General features: G+C 37.3%; 1 protein-coding gene across 1 annotated transcript; it reads right to left on the bottom strand.

The window, feature by feature from the left end:
• Positions 1-3,270: 3,270 nt before the first annotated feature.
• On the bottom strand, positions 3,271-6,669 carry LOC113275333 (NADH dehydrogenase [ubiquinone] iron-sulfur protein 1, mitochondrial-like). The gene is made up of 5 exons (XM_026524814.1): positions 6,148-6,669; positions 5,749-5,995; positions 5,153-5,447; positions 4,635-5,009; positions 3,271-4,394 (listed from the first exon to the last, which is right to left on the bottom strand). The coding sequence occupies exons 1-5, from the start codon at positions 6,596-6,598 to the stop codon at positions 3,492-3,494; spliced, it is 2,271 nt and encodes a 756-aa protein (XP_026380599.1). The 5' UTR covers positions 6,599-6,669; the 3' UTR covers positions 3,271-3,491.
• Between the last annotated feature and the right edge of the window lie 13,742 nt (positions 6,670-20,411).

Genomic DNA, 20,411 nt, shown 5'->3' with positions numbered 1-20,411 from the left:
TTACAGTATTTCACATAAGTACTGAAGGGTAAGACTAAAAAAGGAGCAAAAACACAGCAAAGTCAGCAATCACAGGCACTTTGACAGCAAAATGATGATGATTATAATAAATGTATGCATAGCAGTAGGTATTTGGATTGGAACACTCTGCATCACATGTTTTGAACCTGCAAATGTCACAAAGATGCAACAGTATTAAAATACAGTATTTCACATACGTACTGATGGGTCAAACTAAAAAAAGTGAGAGATCTATGCAAGAAACAGATTCTAAGAGCAGTTTCTATGAGTATGCCATATATGTACTGCAGATTCATGAACTACAAAATCAACTGCATGACAAAGAATAATTAAGAATCTAGGAGAAACACAGAATCGAAGCACGTAATACGGTATTTCACATACGTACTGATGGGTCAAACTAAAAAAAGTGAAAGATCTATGCAAGAAACAGAATCCAAGAGCATAAACAATGAGTATGTCATATATGTACTGCTGGATAATACGATCTGAAAGTGAAAACAAACCTGATTTTGAAAAGAAAACAGAAATATAATCAAATCGAACTAAAATAAGCTAAAAACTTAACAGTCTAACCAAATAACTGAATAAATACGAACAAGATTCATAAAAAACAAACAGAACACAACCGATCTCCATGATCTATGCAAGAAACAGATTCTAAGAGCAGTTTCTATGAGTATGCCATATATGTACTGCAGATTCATGAACTACAAAATCAAATGCATGACAAAGAATAATTAAGAATCTAGGAGAAACAGCGGAATCGAAGCACGTAATACGGTATTTCACATACGTACTGATGTGTCAAACTAAAAAAAGTGAAAGATCTATGCAAGAAACAGAATCCAAGAGCATAAACAATGAGTATGTCATATATGTACTGCTGGATAATACGATCTGAAAGTGAAAACAAACCTGATTTTGAAAAGAAAACAGAAATATAATCAAATCGAACTAAAATAAGCTAAAAACTTAACAATCTAACCAAATAACTGAATAAATACGAACAAGATTCATAAAAAACAAACAGAACACAACCGATCTCCATGATCCAAAATTCAAATCTTATAATGATTCAAAAACTGTAGCAGAAACAATGAGCATGTCATATATGTATTGCTGGATAATACGATCTGAAAGTGAAAACAAAACTGATTTTGAAAAGAAAACAGAAAGATAATCAAATCGAAAGCTAAAATAAACTAAAAACTTAACAATCTAACCAAATAACTGAATAAAATCGAACAAGAATCATAAAAAAAAAAACAGAACACAACACAACCTATCTCCATTAAACTGTAGCAGAAAGAAGAAAACGAAAAGATTAAGCAACATACCTGTTAAAAATCGCAGAAGAAATCTTCAGAAACCCTAGTCCCAAATCCAGAAGAAGAAAGAGAGCAGAATTTTCCCAAGAATAATCGGCTGAAATTTTTTTTAGAAACTTTGAAATAGACTGCTTTAATATGTGTAGGATTGGAAGGGTAGTTTAGGTATTTAGAAATTTCGTACAATTTATCCCGCACGTGTACAGGACCTGGGCTTAAAAAATTTGGTCCATTTTCATGTTTTCTCTTAATTATGGACCTCTAATTAGTGGACTTTAATGGGTGGACCTGCCACTAACTAAGAATACTATAATGGTACCTATTGGTAATTCCTACTTTTGAAATTGAATATGCATGAGAATATTATTTTTGTTTTGGTTGGATGGATGGATCATGGGTTTGCCACCTGTGTACTGTGCAGTAAATATGATGGGTGGATAAGCTTGGGAGAAGTGATATGCTGGTGTGAAAAGAAAGAAAGAAAGCCGGATTCTTCTTCTTCCTGCAGCAACTTTTTGTATGTTCCAGTGTCTCTGCCATTAAACCAGAGATATCATGGTAATATCAAAAAGTCCAAAAAAAAATCGGATAAATGAATGAAAACTGCTTTGTCATTTTTAACTTGTTTTTTCATACAAAAGACCATGACCCCTAGTTAGTAAGTTCGCGAATGATTCGCGAATCATTCGCGAATTTTTCCGTATCACGAATTTTACCGTCTTATTCGCGTACGTTTGCAACTCCGAACCCAAGTCGCGTATTATGTGGCATTCCCGGATTATTCGCGAACCGTTCACGAATTTTACGTATCCCGAATGATACGTCCGCTTAATTCGCCATAAATTCTTTAGCTTTTACTTTTTAAAGACTCCACTTTTTGGGCTTTACTGCCTCCCGAGCATACACGACCGAATATTAAAAGTGTTGAAATTTTTATGAAACAAAAACGACTGAAGAGATTTGAAGGTGAAGGTGAGAGAGATTTCAAACTCACTAACCAAGCATCTAAACCACCATACGACGTCCTCTTGGATAACTAATGTTGTATATATTATTAATATCATCATATTAAGTTTATTTTTTCTTTAAATAACTCACACATATGCATAAAAATTGGTCTATGACCTTATAAATACAAATTATTTGTTATATATAGATACCGAATTTTCAGAGCCGAACTTACATTTATAAATCGAATTATACACGTACGTATGCCGTTCCGAATTACTGACGAATCACGTCCCGTTGACCGAATTTTGGACCGAATCTGGATTTTATAAAACCGTATAATACTCGTATGTTTGCCGTTCCGTACGTTTGCCGAATCCCGAATTGCTAACTAGGCCATGACCCGTGAGCTCGGTGATCAAGATCCGGTTTTTAATCGCTGGGGTACGAAATTTCATCAGCTCTTACATCATGAATATGGTATGGGGTCATAGGTACCCCTTGGAAAATTCAGCAGAGAAGAGAGGGGGTTAGAGGTGTACTAACCTAGAATGACAGCACCAGTGGCATAAACTTGGCCACGTGAAAGTGACCACTGCCTAGCATTAGGCATAGTACCATTGTATGACATTAGCTGTATCAAAAATAAGTGGACATGTCTTTGCGTTAGAATTGGTTGCAGGATGCCTGCCTGCCAGGATCTATCGAGTTTACCATTCAATGCAACGCAAGATCTCTGTTGTCTAAGATAGTAGGAGTCCACTCCACAACTTACCTGTGAATGCTAGGCTAGTACTTGGGCCCACAAAACTCATCTGTTGGTTGGAATTGCATTGTTGCGTCCTGCAAACTTGACCGCCTGGCCTGAAGCAAATATTGAGGTGATACTGATACAGAGGCCATGACATTTTTGTTATGCAGAGAAATACCTCAATAAGAAAGAGTAAATAAATGTTTGGATTTTCACAAGTTTGTAAATGAGAAATTCAAGTTTTTAACAAAATGACAAGATTTTAATGGCCATTTATGAGCACAAGACCATTATACATCATTTAAATCCTTACAATTCTTGAGGGTAATCAAAACAATAAAACAAAAAGGTGTAATTAACAACAGATTTCAGAATAAGGTTTTAGAAAACCACTTAACAATTATTGAGAAGAAAATGGCTCAGATTACCGCAAAATGTTGTCACTTTTTCAACAGCGAAGCACTACATTGCGCCATAATCTTAGATGCCCTAGTGATTGCATCAGTCATGTAAAAATTCTCAACGGCAACCCCAAAGTCTTCCTTGCTCATTTTCTGTTGGGTCTCAGGCTTCGCTAATGTTGCGGAAAAACTAGCTGGTTCTCTCTCATCAATGTGTACAAGATTCGGTGCCACAGTACTGATGCGAGTACGTACACCTCCAAGGTTTGTATAGTTAAGCCTGAGTCCAGAAACTTCGGAGAGTGCCCTCAGTATCTTCCAGTCATCCCTAGCATCACCAACTGTGGGAACAGCCGGGAGTGTTTGTTGTGTGCAACCTTCAGTGTTTTCATAAGTACCTTCTTTCTCACTGAATGCTGAAGATGGCAATATTACATTTGCGCGGTAGACACCTTTATCTCCGTGATGACCTTGATAAACCACGAAAGCATCACTTGGAAGCTTCTCCAAGTCCACATCATCGGCACCCATCAAATACACAAACTTTGCAGTTTCCAGTGCATTCTCAGATTCCGGGACCAGGCCAAGATCAAGGGCAGCAGCTTGGGCAGCATTAAGGAGGAGTACATTAAGGCCGTTCCAGTCTGATCTGATAGCTTTGGCTTGCTTTGCAATGCTTTCAACGGTGGAAAATATTGCGTCTTTGTCCTTGCGTTCAAAGAGCCCTGCACCAACAATTATAGCAGGATTCTTTGCAGACAAGAGAGCAGAACAGAATGGATGACGACCCTCAGCAATTTCTTGGAGGGTTTGTGGGCCTGAGCCAAGATGTTGGTGGTCGTAATTGAATTCAGCAGGGGGGCCAATGTAGCCGACCTTCGCTTTGGTGGCTCTAACGGTCTTGCCGATTCTGGCGTTCACCATTGGGGCTTCTACTCTTGGCTGCATTTTATAACAGAAAATAGTGATATTAGGAAAGCTATATAGATCCCAACTGGACTTGATGCATCATTACCGAGTGTATGGATACTAGTACTATGCTCTATGGAATGCATCATAGTTTTGGTTCTAGTTAATAGTCTTACATTCTTGCAAAATTGCAACTACTTAATTACCTCTAACCGTCAGACATCACCCTTAATATAAACTACATTAAGATTTCAAAGATTTCAAACCACATACCCGAGTACCAACCAAAAGGAAAACATCTGCCTTTTCAAGACCACTTATGCTGCTGTTCATAAGGTATCCTGAACGTAAATCAGCTTGAGGGTTCATGCCATTTCCTTCACACCACACATTGTTTGAACCCATCTTGTTCAACAAATCTTTCAGAACCATCATGGATTCTGCATCGGACAGCTTCCCTGCAATACCAACAATTTCTTCGGGTGTAACTTGATGAGCAGCTTCTGCAACCACGGCAAGGGCATCACGCCAGCTCACAGACTTGAAGCGTCCATCAGGACCACGAATCATGGGATCATTCAACCTCTGCCTTTTCAGTCCATCATAACAGAAACGTGTTTTGTCGGATATCCATTCCTCATTAATGTCCTGCGACATTACTAAACATATTAACATACATCCAATATCAAATAAGACCATCTCTGTGAAATATCTTTAGCAGGTAGATGCAAAACTTAAACAAGATTCAAAAAAGAAAAGGATGACAAAAGCTGGAGGATGTGCAAGTTAACCTCATTCAACCGTGGAGTGATTCGCATGACCTCTGGACCTCTACTATCAATTCTGATGTTTGAACCGACAGCATCCGTAACATCAATACTCTCAGTCCCCTTTAACTCCCAGTTCCTAGCTTTAAAAGCAAAAGGCTTTGAAGTGAGAGCTCCCACAGGGCAGATATCAATCACGTTTCCAGAAAGTTCACTTGACATCAGTTTCTCAACGTAAGTTCCAATTTCCTCTCCACTACCACGACCTAACATGCCAAGATCCTCAACCCCAGCAACCTCAGTAGCAAACCTTACACACCTATTTGAAAATTTGCAGTAACACTATCTTTCAGAATATGCATACCACAATAAGTAATCACTTACTAAAACAATTGGTTATTTCAAGTGATTATGTTGCCAAGTAAAATTGGGGAAAATAAAATGTAAGACCCAGTATTGTGTTCTAAACAGAACTAGATTATTTTTGAAATGAAATCATAATAATGTTGCGATTTTCAGCAAGATATTTAAACTCTACAAGTGGGGGGGGGGGGGGGGGGGGTCGAACTGTATAAAGCAATTAACAAAAACAAGAGAAAGGGGGTATAACAAATCCAAACCTTGTACATTGGATGCAACGAGTCATTACAGTCTTCACTAATGGACCTAGATTCTTATCAACAACAGATCTCTTCATTTCAGTGAATCGACCTCGATCAGATCCAAACGCCATAGACTGATCCTGGAGATCACACTCACCACCCTGATCACAAATTGGGCAATCCAATGGATGATTCATTAACAAAAACTCCATAACTCCTTCCCTTGCCTTCTTTGCAATCGGTGTATCAGTCTTAATTTTCATCCCTACAAAACCAATTAAAAACCAATCAACACTTACTAATAATTTAATCATGGGATTCAACAGGATTTGATTTCTTCTAATTTATCCAATGATGTGCAAGAGAAAAGAATTTCTAGATTTAATTGAACCCGGAGTTCAGAATGTGAAACCCTACCTGGAAGAGCAGGCATAGCACAAGAAGCAACAGGTTTAGGAGATTTCTCAACCTCAACCAAACACATACGACAATTTCCAGCAATGGAAAGACGATTATGATAACAAAATCTAGGAATGTCAACCCCAGCAAGCTCACATGCTTGCAATACAGTCATGCCTTTAGGTACTTTGACAGGGTAACCATCAACAAATACTTCGATCGCATCTTCAGGCTTTTCAATATGAACTCTGGCACCACAAACTGGTGTTCTTGGTGGTGGTGGTGGTGGCACTGCTGGTTCTGATGCAGTTGCTGCTTCTGGTTTTTGTAGTTCTGGTGTTGAAATGATCCATCTTACCAAATTGAAATTAGGGTTTCCAGATTCGAAACCTGGCCTAGAAATTGTTGATGAGGAACGACCTAGAAGAGATGTTCTTGAAGCTCGGAGAGCTAGTAACCCTAACCCCATGTTTGTGTCTTCTTCTTCTTCTTCTTCTCTTTCTCTCTCTCGAGGAAAACGAAAGGGGACTATAGGAACCTGAGGTTTGATGGATTTTAATTTGAGGCGTGTGGTGGGTTATTCCCATCCAGGGTAATGGGATAAGGGATGTTTTAGGGACATCGAAATAAACAGTGGAAATGGAATAAATACACCTCATCTTCATGGACTTCGGAAATAACAAAGTTACTAGTCATAGCGTGTTTGTATACCTGAAGCATCTACTTCTCCAAAAGTAGAAGTCAGAAGCAGAATTATTTTGCTTCACAAAATTGACTTTCTGAAATAATATTGCCAAACTGATTTCTGAATTTTCGACTTTCAAAGTCGAGAAACAACTTGTGAGTGTACATCCAAACACATTATAGACCGGTTATAATCTATTTGAACTAATCTAATGAATAATTTTTTCCCAATCAATAGCAAACTTTTGTTTTCATTCATGTTTGTAGAGAAAATAGCTTCTAGAACTTTCTAATGAATAATTTTCTCCCACTCAATGACAAACTTTTGTTTTCTTTCATGGTTGTGGAGGAAATAGTTTATGGAAATGACTTTAAGATTTTATCTTGGAATCTCTAGGGTATTAGAGTTTTTTTTAAAACAAGACTATCTAAACAACTTAAATATATTCAAGTCTGAAAGTAAAGTGAAAAATCCAATTGTAGAAAAAGTTTTTCATAAGTTACAGGTGAGAGATTGGTTCATTATTCCTTCGATTAGCAGATCAGGCGGATTTTACATAGCTTGGTATTAGGGAGTTTCTGTAAATCTTATATCTTGTATGAATGATGTCTTTAATTTTTCTTAGTTTTCATATTATCAAAGATAATTTAAGCATGAACACATCTTTCATTTATGGTGCTTTAGATGATAACCCGATAATCGACCAATGGAAATTTATTTCCAGTTTTAGTAACTTAAATAGTCCTTGACCCTAATAAGAGATTTAGATTTTAAAGGAAAGACGATTATGAATGTCAACCCTAGCAAGTTCACATGCCTGTAATACAGTTATTTCTATAGGTACTTTGATAAGGTAATTATCAACAAATACTTTGATTGCATTTTTAGGCTTTTCAATATGAACTCTAGCACCACTAACTGGTGTTCTTGGTGGTGGTGCAGTTGCTGGTTCTAATACAGTTGTATTTTTGTAGTTCTGGTGTTGATGATACATGTGTATCTTCCTTTTCCCGGGAACTAGTGATCCTCAAGATGAATTGAGGATAAAATCCTATTTTAGGAAGGATTTCCTTGTTTAGGATAAATTCCTAGTTAGGGAAAAGTTTTGTTTTAAGCAATACTCTTAGTTTAGGTAATATACCTAGAAAAGGAAATAGTTCCTAGAAGGTTTGAGAAACCAAACCGAAAGCTATAAGTAGAGATGTTTATCTCATAGCTAAGATATCTAGTTAGTGTGTTCTTGATATTGACGCACCTAGACACAGATACTAGGCACTCAAAACCTAGGTGAAGCTTGGAACAATACTTGTGCAACCTATAAAACAGTTTAAGGTTGATCCACTGTTTAGAGAGATTGTGAGCGTAACAAAGAGAGAATTGTAATTGTTTTCTTGTTCATAATCCATAGAAGATATTTTCTTCGAATTACTACTTGTGTTCTGTTTTCTAAGTTTCTCATCTATTATTATTCTGAATTCCACCTTTATAGTATTAGCTACCAAGGTATAGAGATCATACGTAACAAGTTGGCATCACGAGCTAGGTTAGTTTTTAGGATAAATCCATGTGGTTTATGGTTTTCACTAGATCTCTCTACATACAACTTGGTGAGGTACTCGAGAAGTTAGAAGACGTTAAGAAAACAAGGGGATCAAGGATGACAAAGTCAGATGATGATTAGTAAAAGATTCGTTGAGACTTGTGAAAGCAAAAGATTCTAGATTTACTAAAAATGAAGAAAACTTAACTCAAAATTTGATTTCAAGATATTAAAGATAACCAAGAGACTAGAATCCACAATTACACATGAATGAATGACATCAAATATTTCGTAACTCTAATTAGCCTTTAAATCCTTTATATCTTAATCCACAAATAATCAAACACATTCTCAAATATTAATCGTATTCCCTAAGCATAGACTATCAATTGATTAAACAAAGTATAATCTATCAAATTGAATCACAAGTAATTAAGAAAATTATGTAAACATTTAAAAACTCTGCAAAAGCAGTGACTGGGTGAATTACAATTAAACATTAGAGAAAATGAAATAGTTACCCATTATTCATGTGTAAATAGCTTCATCCATTTCCTTGGTTACGCTAGAATTTAGCCTCTCATCATGTTGGAAACACGCTCAAAAGTTGATTTCATTTATGCTCAAAGATGGTTTACAAATGATGAAAGTGTGAGAATGATTAAAATTACAGAGAACGATATATGTTGATTGTCGCTGTTACTATAGCAAATAAGACAGTCGCGCAACAGTCGCTGAGACTATAGCTTCTAAGACCCACGGCAGTGTGTCATTATCACTGTTGATAAACGATTGTCTTGGTTGGTCTGTTCTTCGTGTTCTTCAGCTATGCAGCAGCAGAAATGGCGTTTCCTGCAACTTTGATTTCTCGACTCTCTGTTCGTTCTAACTGCTCCCCAAACTCTCCGTCCCACTCTGATATCCCAGCAACTATTTATAACCCAACAACATCGAAATATCACCCCATAACTGCCAATCATTCTCTCATTGCTCGACAGTAAGTAATATCTTTTTGGGAATATTTTCTTCCCTTTCCTCTCTTCTCACGCTGTCAAACAGTGTTTAGACGCTCCAAACATGCTTCCAGATCATCAAGCAATGATTCAACATGCTGATAATGCATGCAATCTTTCCAAAGGCGAAATAGATATCTCGGGAATATCTTGAAGACCAAACGTGCCCTGTTTTCTTTCAAATCACACCACAAGAATATTTTCTCTAAATTAAATCTCTTACCATCTCTGTTTCGTTTAAACAGGATGGAATCAACTAATTGTAGCGAGAAAAATATCCCAAATCTTCTCGAGTTTAATGGAGAATATTCTCCCATACAGTACGCCACTGTTTTCTTCAACACGAGTTAACTAGCCAAATTCAATGGACGCGGATACCCAAAACTAGCCTGTTATGATCAATCAAGTCAGCCCATAAAATTCCAGCTATTGAGTCTCATGAAATCACGTCCAAAGGGTTAACCCTAATTCTGCCAGTCAAAGAACTCTTTTTCCCGCCAAAATTCAGTTTCAAACGAAGGGGATGAAGTTGCCCCTTAACCAGCTGCTTGGGTGCCAATAGTACTTTGGGTACCCCTTAGTAATAGAGGTGCCCCTTATCCAAAGGTGGGAGTTCGAATAACACGTGTCCTCCGGGTCCAAAATCAACTTTTCGAGCCGAATTTTCCAACAAAGTTTATTTTCCAAAAATACCTACACACACATAAAACACAATAATAAGCACAAAATCGAGTACCAACAATACAGAAAATTGAGGACAACTTAGACACAAAAATATGTCTATCAGATACCCCCAAACTTATTATTTGCTAGTCCTCGAACAAATCAAATCTAGAAAATAAAATCCTAACTCACTAGGTGTCCCTAGTGACCGAGATATAGTCTCGGGAGGGTTTACCAGAGGTGTACCCACAAAACCTTTACTCCAGACCCTAGATATCTACGCAGAACCTCGGAATGCACTAAAGAATCTCCTTGGTTGGCATACTTATTGATTACAATAGGAAGTACCCTGATGCGAAATTCCAATTGTTGTACACGAGTTTGCACTCAAGCATACTAAAATTCATATATAAGTGACAGAGCTCTGCTCAGATAGTTTTTGGACATCATAACCGGAGTCAACCAATCACATGGATAAATTTAGAAGATGGATGTAGAGAAATAAAATGTAGATGGTTTTGATGTTGACTAAGGTGAACGTGTTTCCCATATCTTCTGAAATCCACTGCCAAAGCGAACCTATCGTAATGGACTGAGATACTGGTCTGGACTAATGCCAACACACTGGCATATACAAGGGAACCAGTGGTCGATAAACCTAACTCTAGGTCAACACAACTGGCATATACAAGGGCACCAGTGGTCGACTTTATTGAATTTATTCCGGTTGGTCTGATGGTCCGGTCTTTCTTTTTTGTATCTCAATCACTCTATTTCACCCTAGCAATGGTAACAAATTGAATCGTGTGCCCCACCAAATCACTTAAAAAATAAAAACAGAAGGATTGGGATTCAACGAGATACACTACCATGTTTTTTTTTTAATTCTAACACCTGAGCTCTGTGCTTTTATGAATAGACTCTTTAGATGTTTCCATCTAATCATATTGGTTCCTAAACTCCTACAAACCAAGATGTTCCCATCCACTTAGATTGGTTAGTGCCAACCTTAATAAGCATAAATTTCTAGGCTCTGGAGTTTATTTATTGTAACTAAAAGCTAACAAAAAGTTTCTTCCCCACTCCCAAACTTAAATCTAACATTTTCCTCAATGTTCTAAAGATGAAATTAAAAGCATGAACAAGGAGAAACTGTTACCACTTGATGGATGAAAAATAAATAAGGAAGGGTATTGCCGTAAGCATGAGCGTGGGTGCCTCCCAAAAAATGCTAAATTTAAAGTTTTTAGCTGGAAATCAAATGCCTCAAAAAGGATTGTCACCTTCCAAAGTCATATACCAATAGCCGAAATAGTTGCGGGTCCTCAGAACTAAATAGAGCAGACACAAAAGAAAGACTATCATCTTGGATTAAAAAAATGAGCCTACGGAGCATAACTTGATCTAGGACTTTCATCAAGGCAACTAGATTTATCTGGGGTGTCTCTTTGGGCTCTATATACGTGTCTAGGAAAACAGGTTCAACCGAATGACGTGTTTCTAAGAATTGGGTTTCTTCATGAACAGTATCTAGAGGATCGGGTAGCAGAGTTTGAAGAAACTCAAGTAGTATCTTAGACGCACAAAGCTCGAGTCTCAAGTTAAGGGATTCAATTAGGGATACATGACGATCACCATAGTCATCATTACCCCCAAACTTAGGGTGAACAATATCCTCAAATGGACCAAAATCTATGGGATGGGTTCTAGGTTCCATAAAGTCAGCACAGATACTAGCTTCTTTTGGGGACTGTTCATCTAAACGAACAACATCCTCATATAATGGATTATCATAAAAAATCTCTAGCATAGGCTCATGAACTAAGGTGTTCGCCATGGTTACATCCTCCAAAGCACTGAAAGGTTCATCAAATAATGGATTATCAAACATAGTGCAGGCTAAAGGATCGGGAATTAGAGTGCTAATCATGTTCACCACTTCTAAATCATCTATCTCAGAAGACTTAATGACATTAAAGACATTTAGATCAGTAGTCATATTACCAAAATATATGTTTATAAGTCCGGTTCTACAATTGATGACATCATTAGATGTGGCTAAGAATGGGCGACCCAAAATCACCTGTATTTGAGCACTTGGGTCCTGAACAGGCTGGGTATCTAGAAAAACAAAATCCACTGGGTATATGAACCTATCAACCTCAATAAGAACATCTTCTATGACACCACGAGGCAATTTGACAGACCTATCAGCTAATTGAAGTGTCATTTTGCTCGGTTTCAACTTACCAAGTCCTAGCTGGGTATACACATGGTATGGGAGTAAGTTAACACTAGCTCATAAGTCAAGCAATGCCTTATCAACTACATGATTACCAATCATACAAGATATGGTGGGGCATCCAGGGTTCTTATACTTAGGGGGTGTTTGGTTCAGAAGAATTGAACTTACTTGACCAGCTAAAAAGGCTTTCTTATGGACATTCAGCTTACGCTTTCGTGTACAAAGATCTTTAAGGAACTTGGCATAAGCGGGCATCTGCCTAATTGTTTCTAATAATGGAATGTTGATGTTCACCTGCTTAAATGTTTCCATTATCTCGTTGAAATTCGACTCCTTCTTTGTTGGGGCTAACAAATGTGGATATGGGGCTCTAGGCACATAGGTAGTCCTATCAGGAATTTCTTGGGACTCCTTAGAAATTGTTTCAGTTTCCTCAGCTATGGGCTCCTCTTCGGAAGTAGAAGGTGGAACTACAGTATGTCCACTAGGCATGGTTTCCTTATTGTCTACCGTTTTACCGCTCCTAAGGGTTGTTATTGCATTAACATGATCGGATGGTCTTTCACCTATTTCATTAATTCCTCTAGGGTTGGGTTGAGTTTGACTAGGAAACTTACCTCTTTCTCTTAAAGACTCATTTATCTGACTAACATGGGTTTTCAACTCGGAAATAGCCTGAGAGTTAGCCTGACCTATTCTCTTATTTTCTTCTAAACCTTGAGCAATAGATTGCTGAAACTGCACAGTGTTACGAGTTAACAAAGCAAGAGAGTATTCTAAACTCATAATCTTCTTATCCGAAGGGTTCTGAAACTGTATCGGAGCTGAAGGATTCTTAGTATAGCCAAAACCTGGGGGAACCTGAGAGTTACTAGACTGACCTTGATTCTGGCCCTTAGACCAAGAAAGGTTGGGATGGTTTCTCCAGCCAGGGTTATAGGTTTCTGAATATGGGTCAAACTTCTGACGGTTATCGAATCTAGTGTTGTTATAAAGAGCATTGGCTTGCTCCTCAACAGTATGACCTTCCTAAAAAGGCTCTATTCTACCACTATTACCACTAGAATGACCTAATTCTAAGGCTTCTAACCTTTTGGCTATGGCTGTTATTTTAGCATATGACTCGTAATATCCTTCTACCCTATTGCATTTCCTCTACTTAGAAGAATTGTTTTCTGGGGTTCCCTACTATTTTCCCATTGTTGGGTCTTATCGGCGATTTCATTCAAAAATGTCATCGCCTCATTAATAGTTTTATTCTCAAACCCAACTGTGCATAAGGATTCAACCATGGTTGTTGTTGAATAATCTAAACCCTCGTAGAGGATCTGAACTAACCTAATCATCTCTAAACCATGATGAGGACATTGAGATATTAAGTTATTGAACCTTTCTAAATACCTATATAAAGATTCTCCCTCTTGTTGAGCAAAAGTACAGATTTGTGTCCTAATAGGCAATGTTTTGTGCCTAGAGAAAAACTTCTGTATAAAGGCAGATGTAAGTTGGTCATAGGTTTCAACTGACTCAGAAGCCAAACTATACAGCCAAGATTTGGCTTTATCTTTTAAGGAAAAGGGGAATAACCTAAGTTTCAACGCATCATCACTAAGGTTTTTAATTTTCAGAGTACGACAAACTTCCTCAAATTCCCTAACATGAAAATAGGGGTTTTCATTCTATTTTCCTAAAAATATTTGGAGCATCTGTAAAGTCCCAGGTTTGAGTTCATAATTTGCCTCGGTTTCAGCTAACTTGATACAAGACGGTCGAGAGGTCCTAGTTGGGTTTAATAAAGCTTTTAAAGTTGCCATTTCTGGCACTACCAAATGATTAGGAGTACTTTCTTCACTAATTTTCAAGTTTTCAAAGATGAAATTTCCAAAGACAGGGCTCTCAAAAGAAGAGTCTTCGAGCTCCCCGCTTTCACAAGAAGAACTACTAGGTTTATCACTAATCAAACGACCTAGAGTGTTTCTTTTCCAAGCCCGCTCTCTAATAACCTCGAGCATACACTAGAAAAACAAAAGAAAATGAAAAAAATCCTAAAAGGAAGGGAAGTTATATGCAAACACAAACAAGGATGACTCCACCACAACAAACCTACTGATTTCTAGCAAACAGAAAGCATGGTGGCTCCACTTAGATTGTTTCTAGACAAACTTCTAATCCTTTGAAAGGGAATTCTCTACAATTTAAGCAAACCCCTTTGGAATCAATCCGAGTTAAAGTGAGTTGAATCGAGACGAGGGAAGCTCAGTGGAGCTTTGATACCCAAGGCCTCACCGGCGTTACAAGGCGGCGTATTCAACTCACAAAAACCATCATGGTTACGCGAGAATTTAGCCTCTCATCATGTTGGAAACACGCTCAAAAGTTGATTTCATTTATGCTCAAAGATGGTTTACAAATGATGAAAGTGTGAGTATGATTAAAATTACAGAGAACGATATATGTTGAGTGTCGCTGTTACTATAGCAAATAAGACTGTCGCGCAACAGTCGCTGAGACTGTAGCTTCTAAGACCCATAGCCGTGTGTCGTTATCACTATTGATAAACGACTGTCTTGGTTGGTATGTTCTTCGTGTTCTTCAGCTATGCAGCAGCAGAAATGGCGTTTCCTGCAACTTTGATTTCTCGACTCTCTGTTCGTTCTAACTGCTCCCCAAACTCTCCGTCCCGCTCTCTGATATCCCAGCAACTATTTATAACCCAACAACATCGAAATATCACGCCATAACTGCCAATCATTCTCCCATTGCTTGACAGTAAATAATATCTTTTTGGGAATATTTTTTTCTCTTTCCTCTCTTCTCACGCTGTCAAACAGTGTTTAGACGCTCCAAACATGCTTCCAGATCATCAAGCAATGATTCAACACGCTGATAATGCATGCAATATTTCCAAAGACGAGATAGATATCTCGGGAATATCTTGAAGACCAAACGTGCCCTGTTTTCTTTCAAATCACACCACAAGAATATTTTCTCTAAATTAAATCTCTTACCATCTCTGTTTCGTTTAAACAGGATGGTATCAACTAATTGTAGCGAGAAAAATATCCCAAATCTTCTCGAGTTTAATGGAGAATATTCTCCCATACAGTACGCCCCTGTTTTCTTCAACACAAGTTAACTAGCCAAATTCAATGGACGTGGATACCCAAAACTAGCCTGTTATGATCAATCAAGTCATCCCATAAAATTCCAGCTATTGAGTCTCATGAAATTACGTCCAAAGGGTTAACCCTAATTCTGCCAGTCAAAGAACTCTTTTCCCGCCAAAATTCAGTTTCAAACGAAGGGGATGAAGTTGCCTCTTAACCAGATGCTTGGGTGCCAATAGTACTTTGGGTACCCCGTAGTAATTGAGGTGCCCCTTATCCAAAGGTGAGAGTTCGAATAACACGTGTCCTCCGGGTCTAAAATCAACTTTTCGAGCCGAATTTTCCAACAAAGTTTATTTCCCAAAAATACCTACACACACATAAAACACAATAATAAGCACAAAATCGAGTACCAACAATACAGAAAATTGAGGACAACTTAGACACAAAAATATGTCTATAAATGATCTTAAGGAAGGCGAACCAAAAACTATGGAAGAAAAGGTGGGTACGCTGCAAACAGACATGAAGTAAATTTAAGTTACCCTTCAGGAGCTGAGTAAATGTATTCGTTCTCATACACCCAAGACGAAGACGGAGAAAAAGGTTACACCTTCACCTGAAGCTTCGGAAAAAGATGATTCTGAAGAAGACGATTCAGAAGAAGAGGAAGAAGATGAGGATGACGAAAAGAAGAAAAGTGAGTTTCTTAAAATTCCTACTTCAACTAAACCTTATGGTAAGAATCTGAAATTTGATTTTCGTGTTGATATTCCAATTTACGATGGAAGTGTCGATGTAGAAAAATTGGATGATTGGATTGAATGTCTAGAGACGTATTTTTCTTTCTTTGAATATGGTTCAAAGGAAAAGATTGCTTTCGCGGCATTGAAGCTACAAAAGCATGCTCTAACATGGTGGAAAGCTTATCAAAGGAAAAATCTAGGTAAGGGAGCATTGCCGTGGAAAAGATTCAAGGAAGTTGTAAGGAACAGTTTTATTCGGTTGGCTACCTTGAGGAGAGATGGTTCAAATGGTACAACTTGAAGCAGACTTACAACCAAACCGTGCAAGAATATACTTCAGAATTTCAGAATCAAGCTATGATTTTGGATTTAGACTTCGGATAATATATTATCTATACGAAATATATTTCCGGGTTCCATGAGTATATACGGAAGGAGTTCAAGATGTTTTCGGTAGATACTATCTCTGAAGCAAGTATAAAAGCTAATGCCATTGAAGTCAGGCTGAAGAAAACTGATGTTGAGGGAAACGTCAAGGCGAAGTCTGGAAATTTCGTCGCTAAAGGAGATGAAAGGAGCAAAGAGGATACGAAGTCTAAAGACAAAAAAGGTTTGATTTGCACTCATTGCAAACAAACAGGGCATGTTGTTGACAAGTGTTGGATGAAGTATCCTAATCTAAAACCAAAAGGGTTGCAGAAGAAAGAAGCCATGATGGAAACACTAGTCGCACAAGTTCCAAAAGAAGTCCAAGGACTAACAGAACCTAATCACAATCTCTCTCTAATGGCAAGAGGCGTGGAAGAACTTAAAAAAGACGATCCTAGGGAACGACTCTTCACGGTTAAGATGCAGGTTAAGACATCACTAATAGATGTTGTTATTGACCCGGGAAGTCAGAAGAATTTACTTTCACATTATTTGGTACAGAAGTTGGGTTTGAAGACTTTCAAACATCCGAAACCTTGTACTTTAGGGTGGCTTCAAAAGGAAGGTGGGCTACAGGTTGCAGAACAGTGCACGTTCAAGTTTGCTTTTGATGAGTCATACATTGACGAGGTTACATGCTACGTGGTTCCATTGGATGTTTGTCAAGTTGTACTTGGTAGTCCTTACTTGTGGAACCGAGATGCGGTTTTACATAGGAGGGAGAAAAAGTATACCTTTACCAAAGATGGGAAAGCTTTTGTAATACGAGCTATTAACTCTCTTCTTGAGGGAGCAAGCTTGATTACAACCACTCAGGCTAAGCGGTTGGTGAATGCTAGTACAAAATTCATTCTCCTTGTGATCCGTTCTCTTGATGATAATCCGAGTAGAGTTAGTTTGGAATGCATTACTAAACAACAAGAAGCATACCTAAGAAGGTTAAGTATGTTTGAACCACCATTACTGGATGATGATGGAGATGACAAGATGATCTTGCAACATGTGGAAGACTTGTGGTTTGATAGAGAAGAATCACTTGAAGAAGATTGCATTATGGAGAGAAGAGCGACAAAGACACGCCAGGAAGAGAATAAGACTTTCCTAAGTAGATTTCAAGGTCAAGTTCCCGGCAAAGAGAGATGGTTCAGCAGGGTAAAAGGAACTCATGAGTTCCCTAACCTACAAACTTTCACAGGAGTTCAAGTTCTTGAGGAGGGGCGCATGATACATGTGTATCTTCCTTTTCCCGGGAACTAATGATCCTCAAGACGAATTGAGGATAAAATCCTATTTTAGGAAGGATTTCCTTGTTTATGATAAATTCCTAGTTAGGGAAGAGTTTTGTTTTAAGAAATACTCTTAGTTTAGGTAATATACCTAGAAAAGGAAATAGTTCCTAGAAGGTTTGAGAAACCAAACTGAAAGCTATAAGTAGAGATTTTTATCTCATAACTAAGACATCTAATTAGTGTATTATTGATATTGACGCACCTAGACACAAATACTAGGCACAGAAAACCTAGGAGAAGCTTGGAACAATACTTTTGCAACCTAGCAAATAGTTTAAGGTTGATCCACTGTTTAGAGAGATTGTGAGCGTAACAAAGAGAGAATTGTTATTGTTTTCTTGTTCATAATCTAGAGAAGATATTTTCTTCGAATTACTACTTGTGTTATGTTTTCTAAGTTTCTCGTCTATTATTATTTTGAATTCCGTCTTTATAGTAATAGTTACCAAGGTATAGAGATCATACGTATCAGTTGAAATGATACATCTTACAAGATTGAAATTAAGGTTTCGAGATTCGAAACCCTCCTAAAAAATTGTTGATGATGGACGACCTAGAAAAGATGTTTTCGAAGCTCTGAGAGGCAAGCTAATAGCTCTAATCCCATGTTTTTGTCCTCACATTCTTCTCTTTCTCTCGAGGAAAATAAAAGGGGATTATGAAAAATTGGAAACTTTTGGGGATGATGGATTTTAATTTAGGGCTTGTGAATTATTCCGTCAGAGTTGTGAATGGTCCGAGTTATGGGTTAGGCGACCGCAGGTTGAGGGTGGTGGTGAACCCTAACCCTGATATATTCAAAAGTTCAAATCGGGTCTAAAACCTGAACCCTAACCCTAGATGGGTTGCCTCTGGTAGGTTTCCTGATACATGTACACTCTACTATTTTTTCGTACTAAAAAGATAAATTACAAGTTTAAAAACTAAAAAGTGTATACAAAATATAATGTATTAAAAGGATAATAGACATTTGGTACTCGAGTATTTTCCAAAGTTAGCATTTGATCTAACTATTTTTCTAACTCAGTACTTGGTACATAGACTTCACATTGATCCGCATTCATTCTGTTAAGTATTCACTTTTGTTTAAATAGTTATTAAAAATTCAAATAAAATCTAATTATTAATAAAGGCTTGTAAAACATGTGATGTAAAAATCACTTCTTTCGAGACTTTTTACAAACAGTTATTGAGCATGTCTTGGCGTTGGTAAAGATGAGTTTGTTATTGTCTTCTAACCCTTATTTCATCTCCTTCCTCGCAACTTCAATTTATACACAACCATTCAATCATTCATAATATTCACCATTCAGCATCAAGTATCAGCCAATACTTGAGATGTAGACAAGTTTTAGTTAGACGATCTCAGAAATAAATATCCAGTGAACAACCTAGTATGTACCTCGAACAAGTAAACGAACCGAATTCTCACAATAACAAGTCTTATAATATTTCTTTCAAGATATGAATTATCATGAATAAATCTTGTAGGTTTTTACACAGTCTTTTATGCTTGAAAACCGGCTAGGTTGTTTAACGTACTAGTTTTGATATTTCTGTTGTAAAAATACACAATATAATATGAAAAGAAATAAAAAAAGACACCAGAAATTTTTCTAGCGAGAAAACTGCAATGCGCAGAAAATCTCTGAGACCTAGTCCAGAACTTGAACACCATATTATATTAAGCCGCTACAGATACTAGCATATATACAATATAACCGCGGACTGGAATGTAGTTAAGAACGAATTGACCCTACGACAAATTCAACTTCAGTTGTGATCCTTTACGTCTCTTGGATCTCGAAAAACCTTACGCAACACGATTGCCCTAACCGACGTCCTTTACAGGCATATGAGGTGCTTCAACCTAACTGAATACTTATTAACTATTCCACCTCTACCAGATAGCCTATTTGATTTCTTTTCAAAAATATATTTATTTTATCAAGATATGGAAATCTATATGCTTATGATGGATTTTCAAGAAAAGAAGATATCAAGCAAACTCGATAATTATGACAACTTACTCTCTTCAAAAGTTATAGAAACACCTAATTGATTCTACCTCGCAGAACAATCTAAAAAAATCACACCAGAATTAATTTAGATATTTATCTTATGGGATCGCAAAGTCTGAGATGAAGAGTACTTTGTGATTTTTATCTATCTTGTTCCTGATCTATAGTTTAGAAAATACAATAATCAATAAGAACAAGATCCATATAACAAGAACTATTAGGTAAAAGATAGTCTGACCGGGATTCACAAATCCCTTATTGAAGTTTTTCAAAGTCGTAACCAAGTACAGTTTCACCAGAGAAAATCTAAGTTTTAGAGGACGACTCTAACCGCGATTAGGACACATAAGTACCAAGATTGATATTCTATTATGCAGGGAGTTCTCTATGTATATTGATGAACATGGCTTGGTAACTTAAAAACAAATCTAGGTATGTGAACTAGTTTCCTTGTTTACAAATTGCTTTGTAACCAAGCAAGCTTAACTTCTCAGTGTAAATTTTACATGAGCAAGTGAGAAGTTTGCCTTGAATCACAAAGATG

Source organism: Papaver somniferum, chromosome 4 (assembly GCF_003573695.1).
Source record: "Papaver somniferum cultivar HN1 chromosome 4, ASM357369v1, whole genome shotgun sequence".
Taxonomy (NCBI): domain Eukaryota; kingdom Viridiplantae; phylum Streptophyta; class Magnoliopsida; order Ranunculales; family Papaveraceae; genus Papaver; species Papaver somniferum.
This window is presented reverse-complemented; position numbering and strand designations above follow the sequence as displayed.

Coding starts and splice junctions, on each gene's coding strand:
- LOC113275333 (XM_026524814.1), bottom strand. CDS start 6,598: ATGGGGTTAGGGTTACTAGCTCTCCGAGCTTCAAGAACATCTCTTCTA. Junction 5,996..6,147: donor TGCTATGCCTGCTCTTCCAG/GTAGGGTTTCAC, acceptor TTGGTTTTGTAG/GGATGAAAATTAAGACTGAT. Junction 5,448..5,748: donor CGTTGCATCCAATGTACAAG/GTTTGGATTTGT, acceptor ATTTTCAAATAG/GTGTGTAAGGTTTGCTACTG.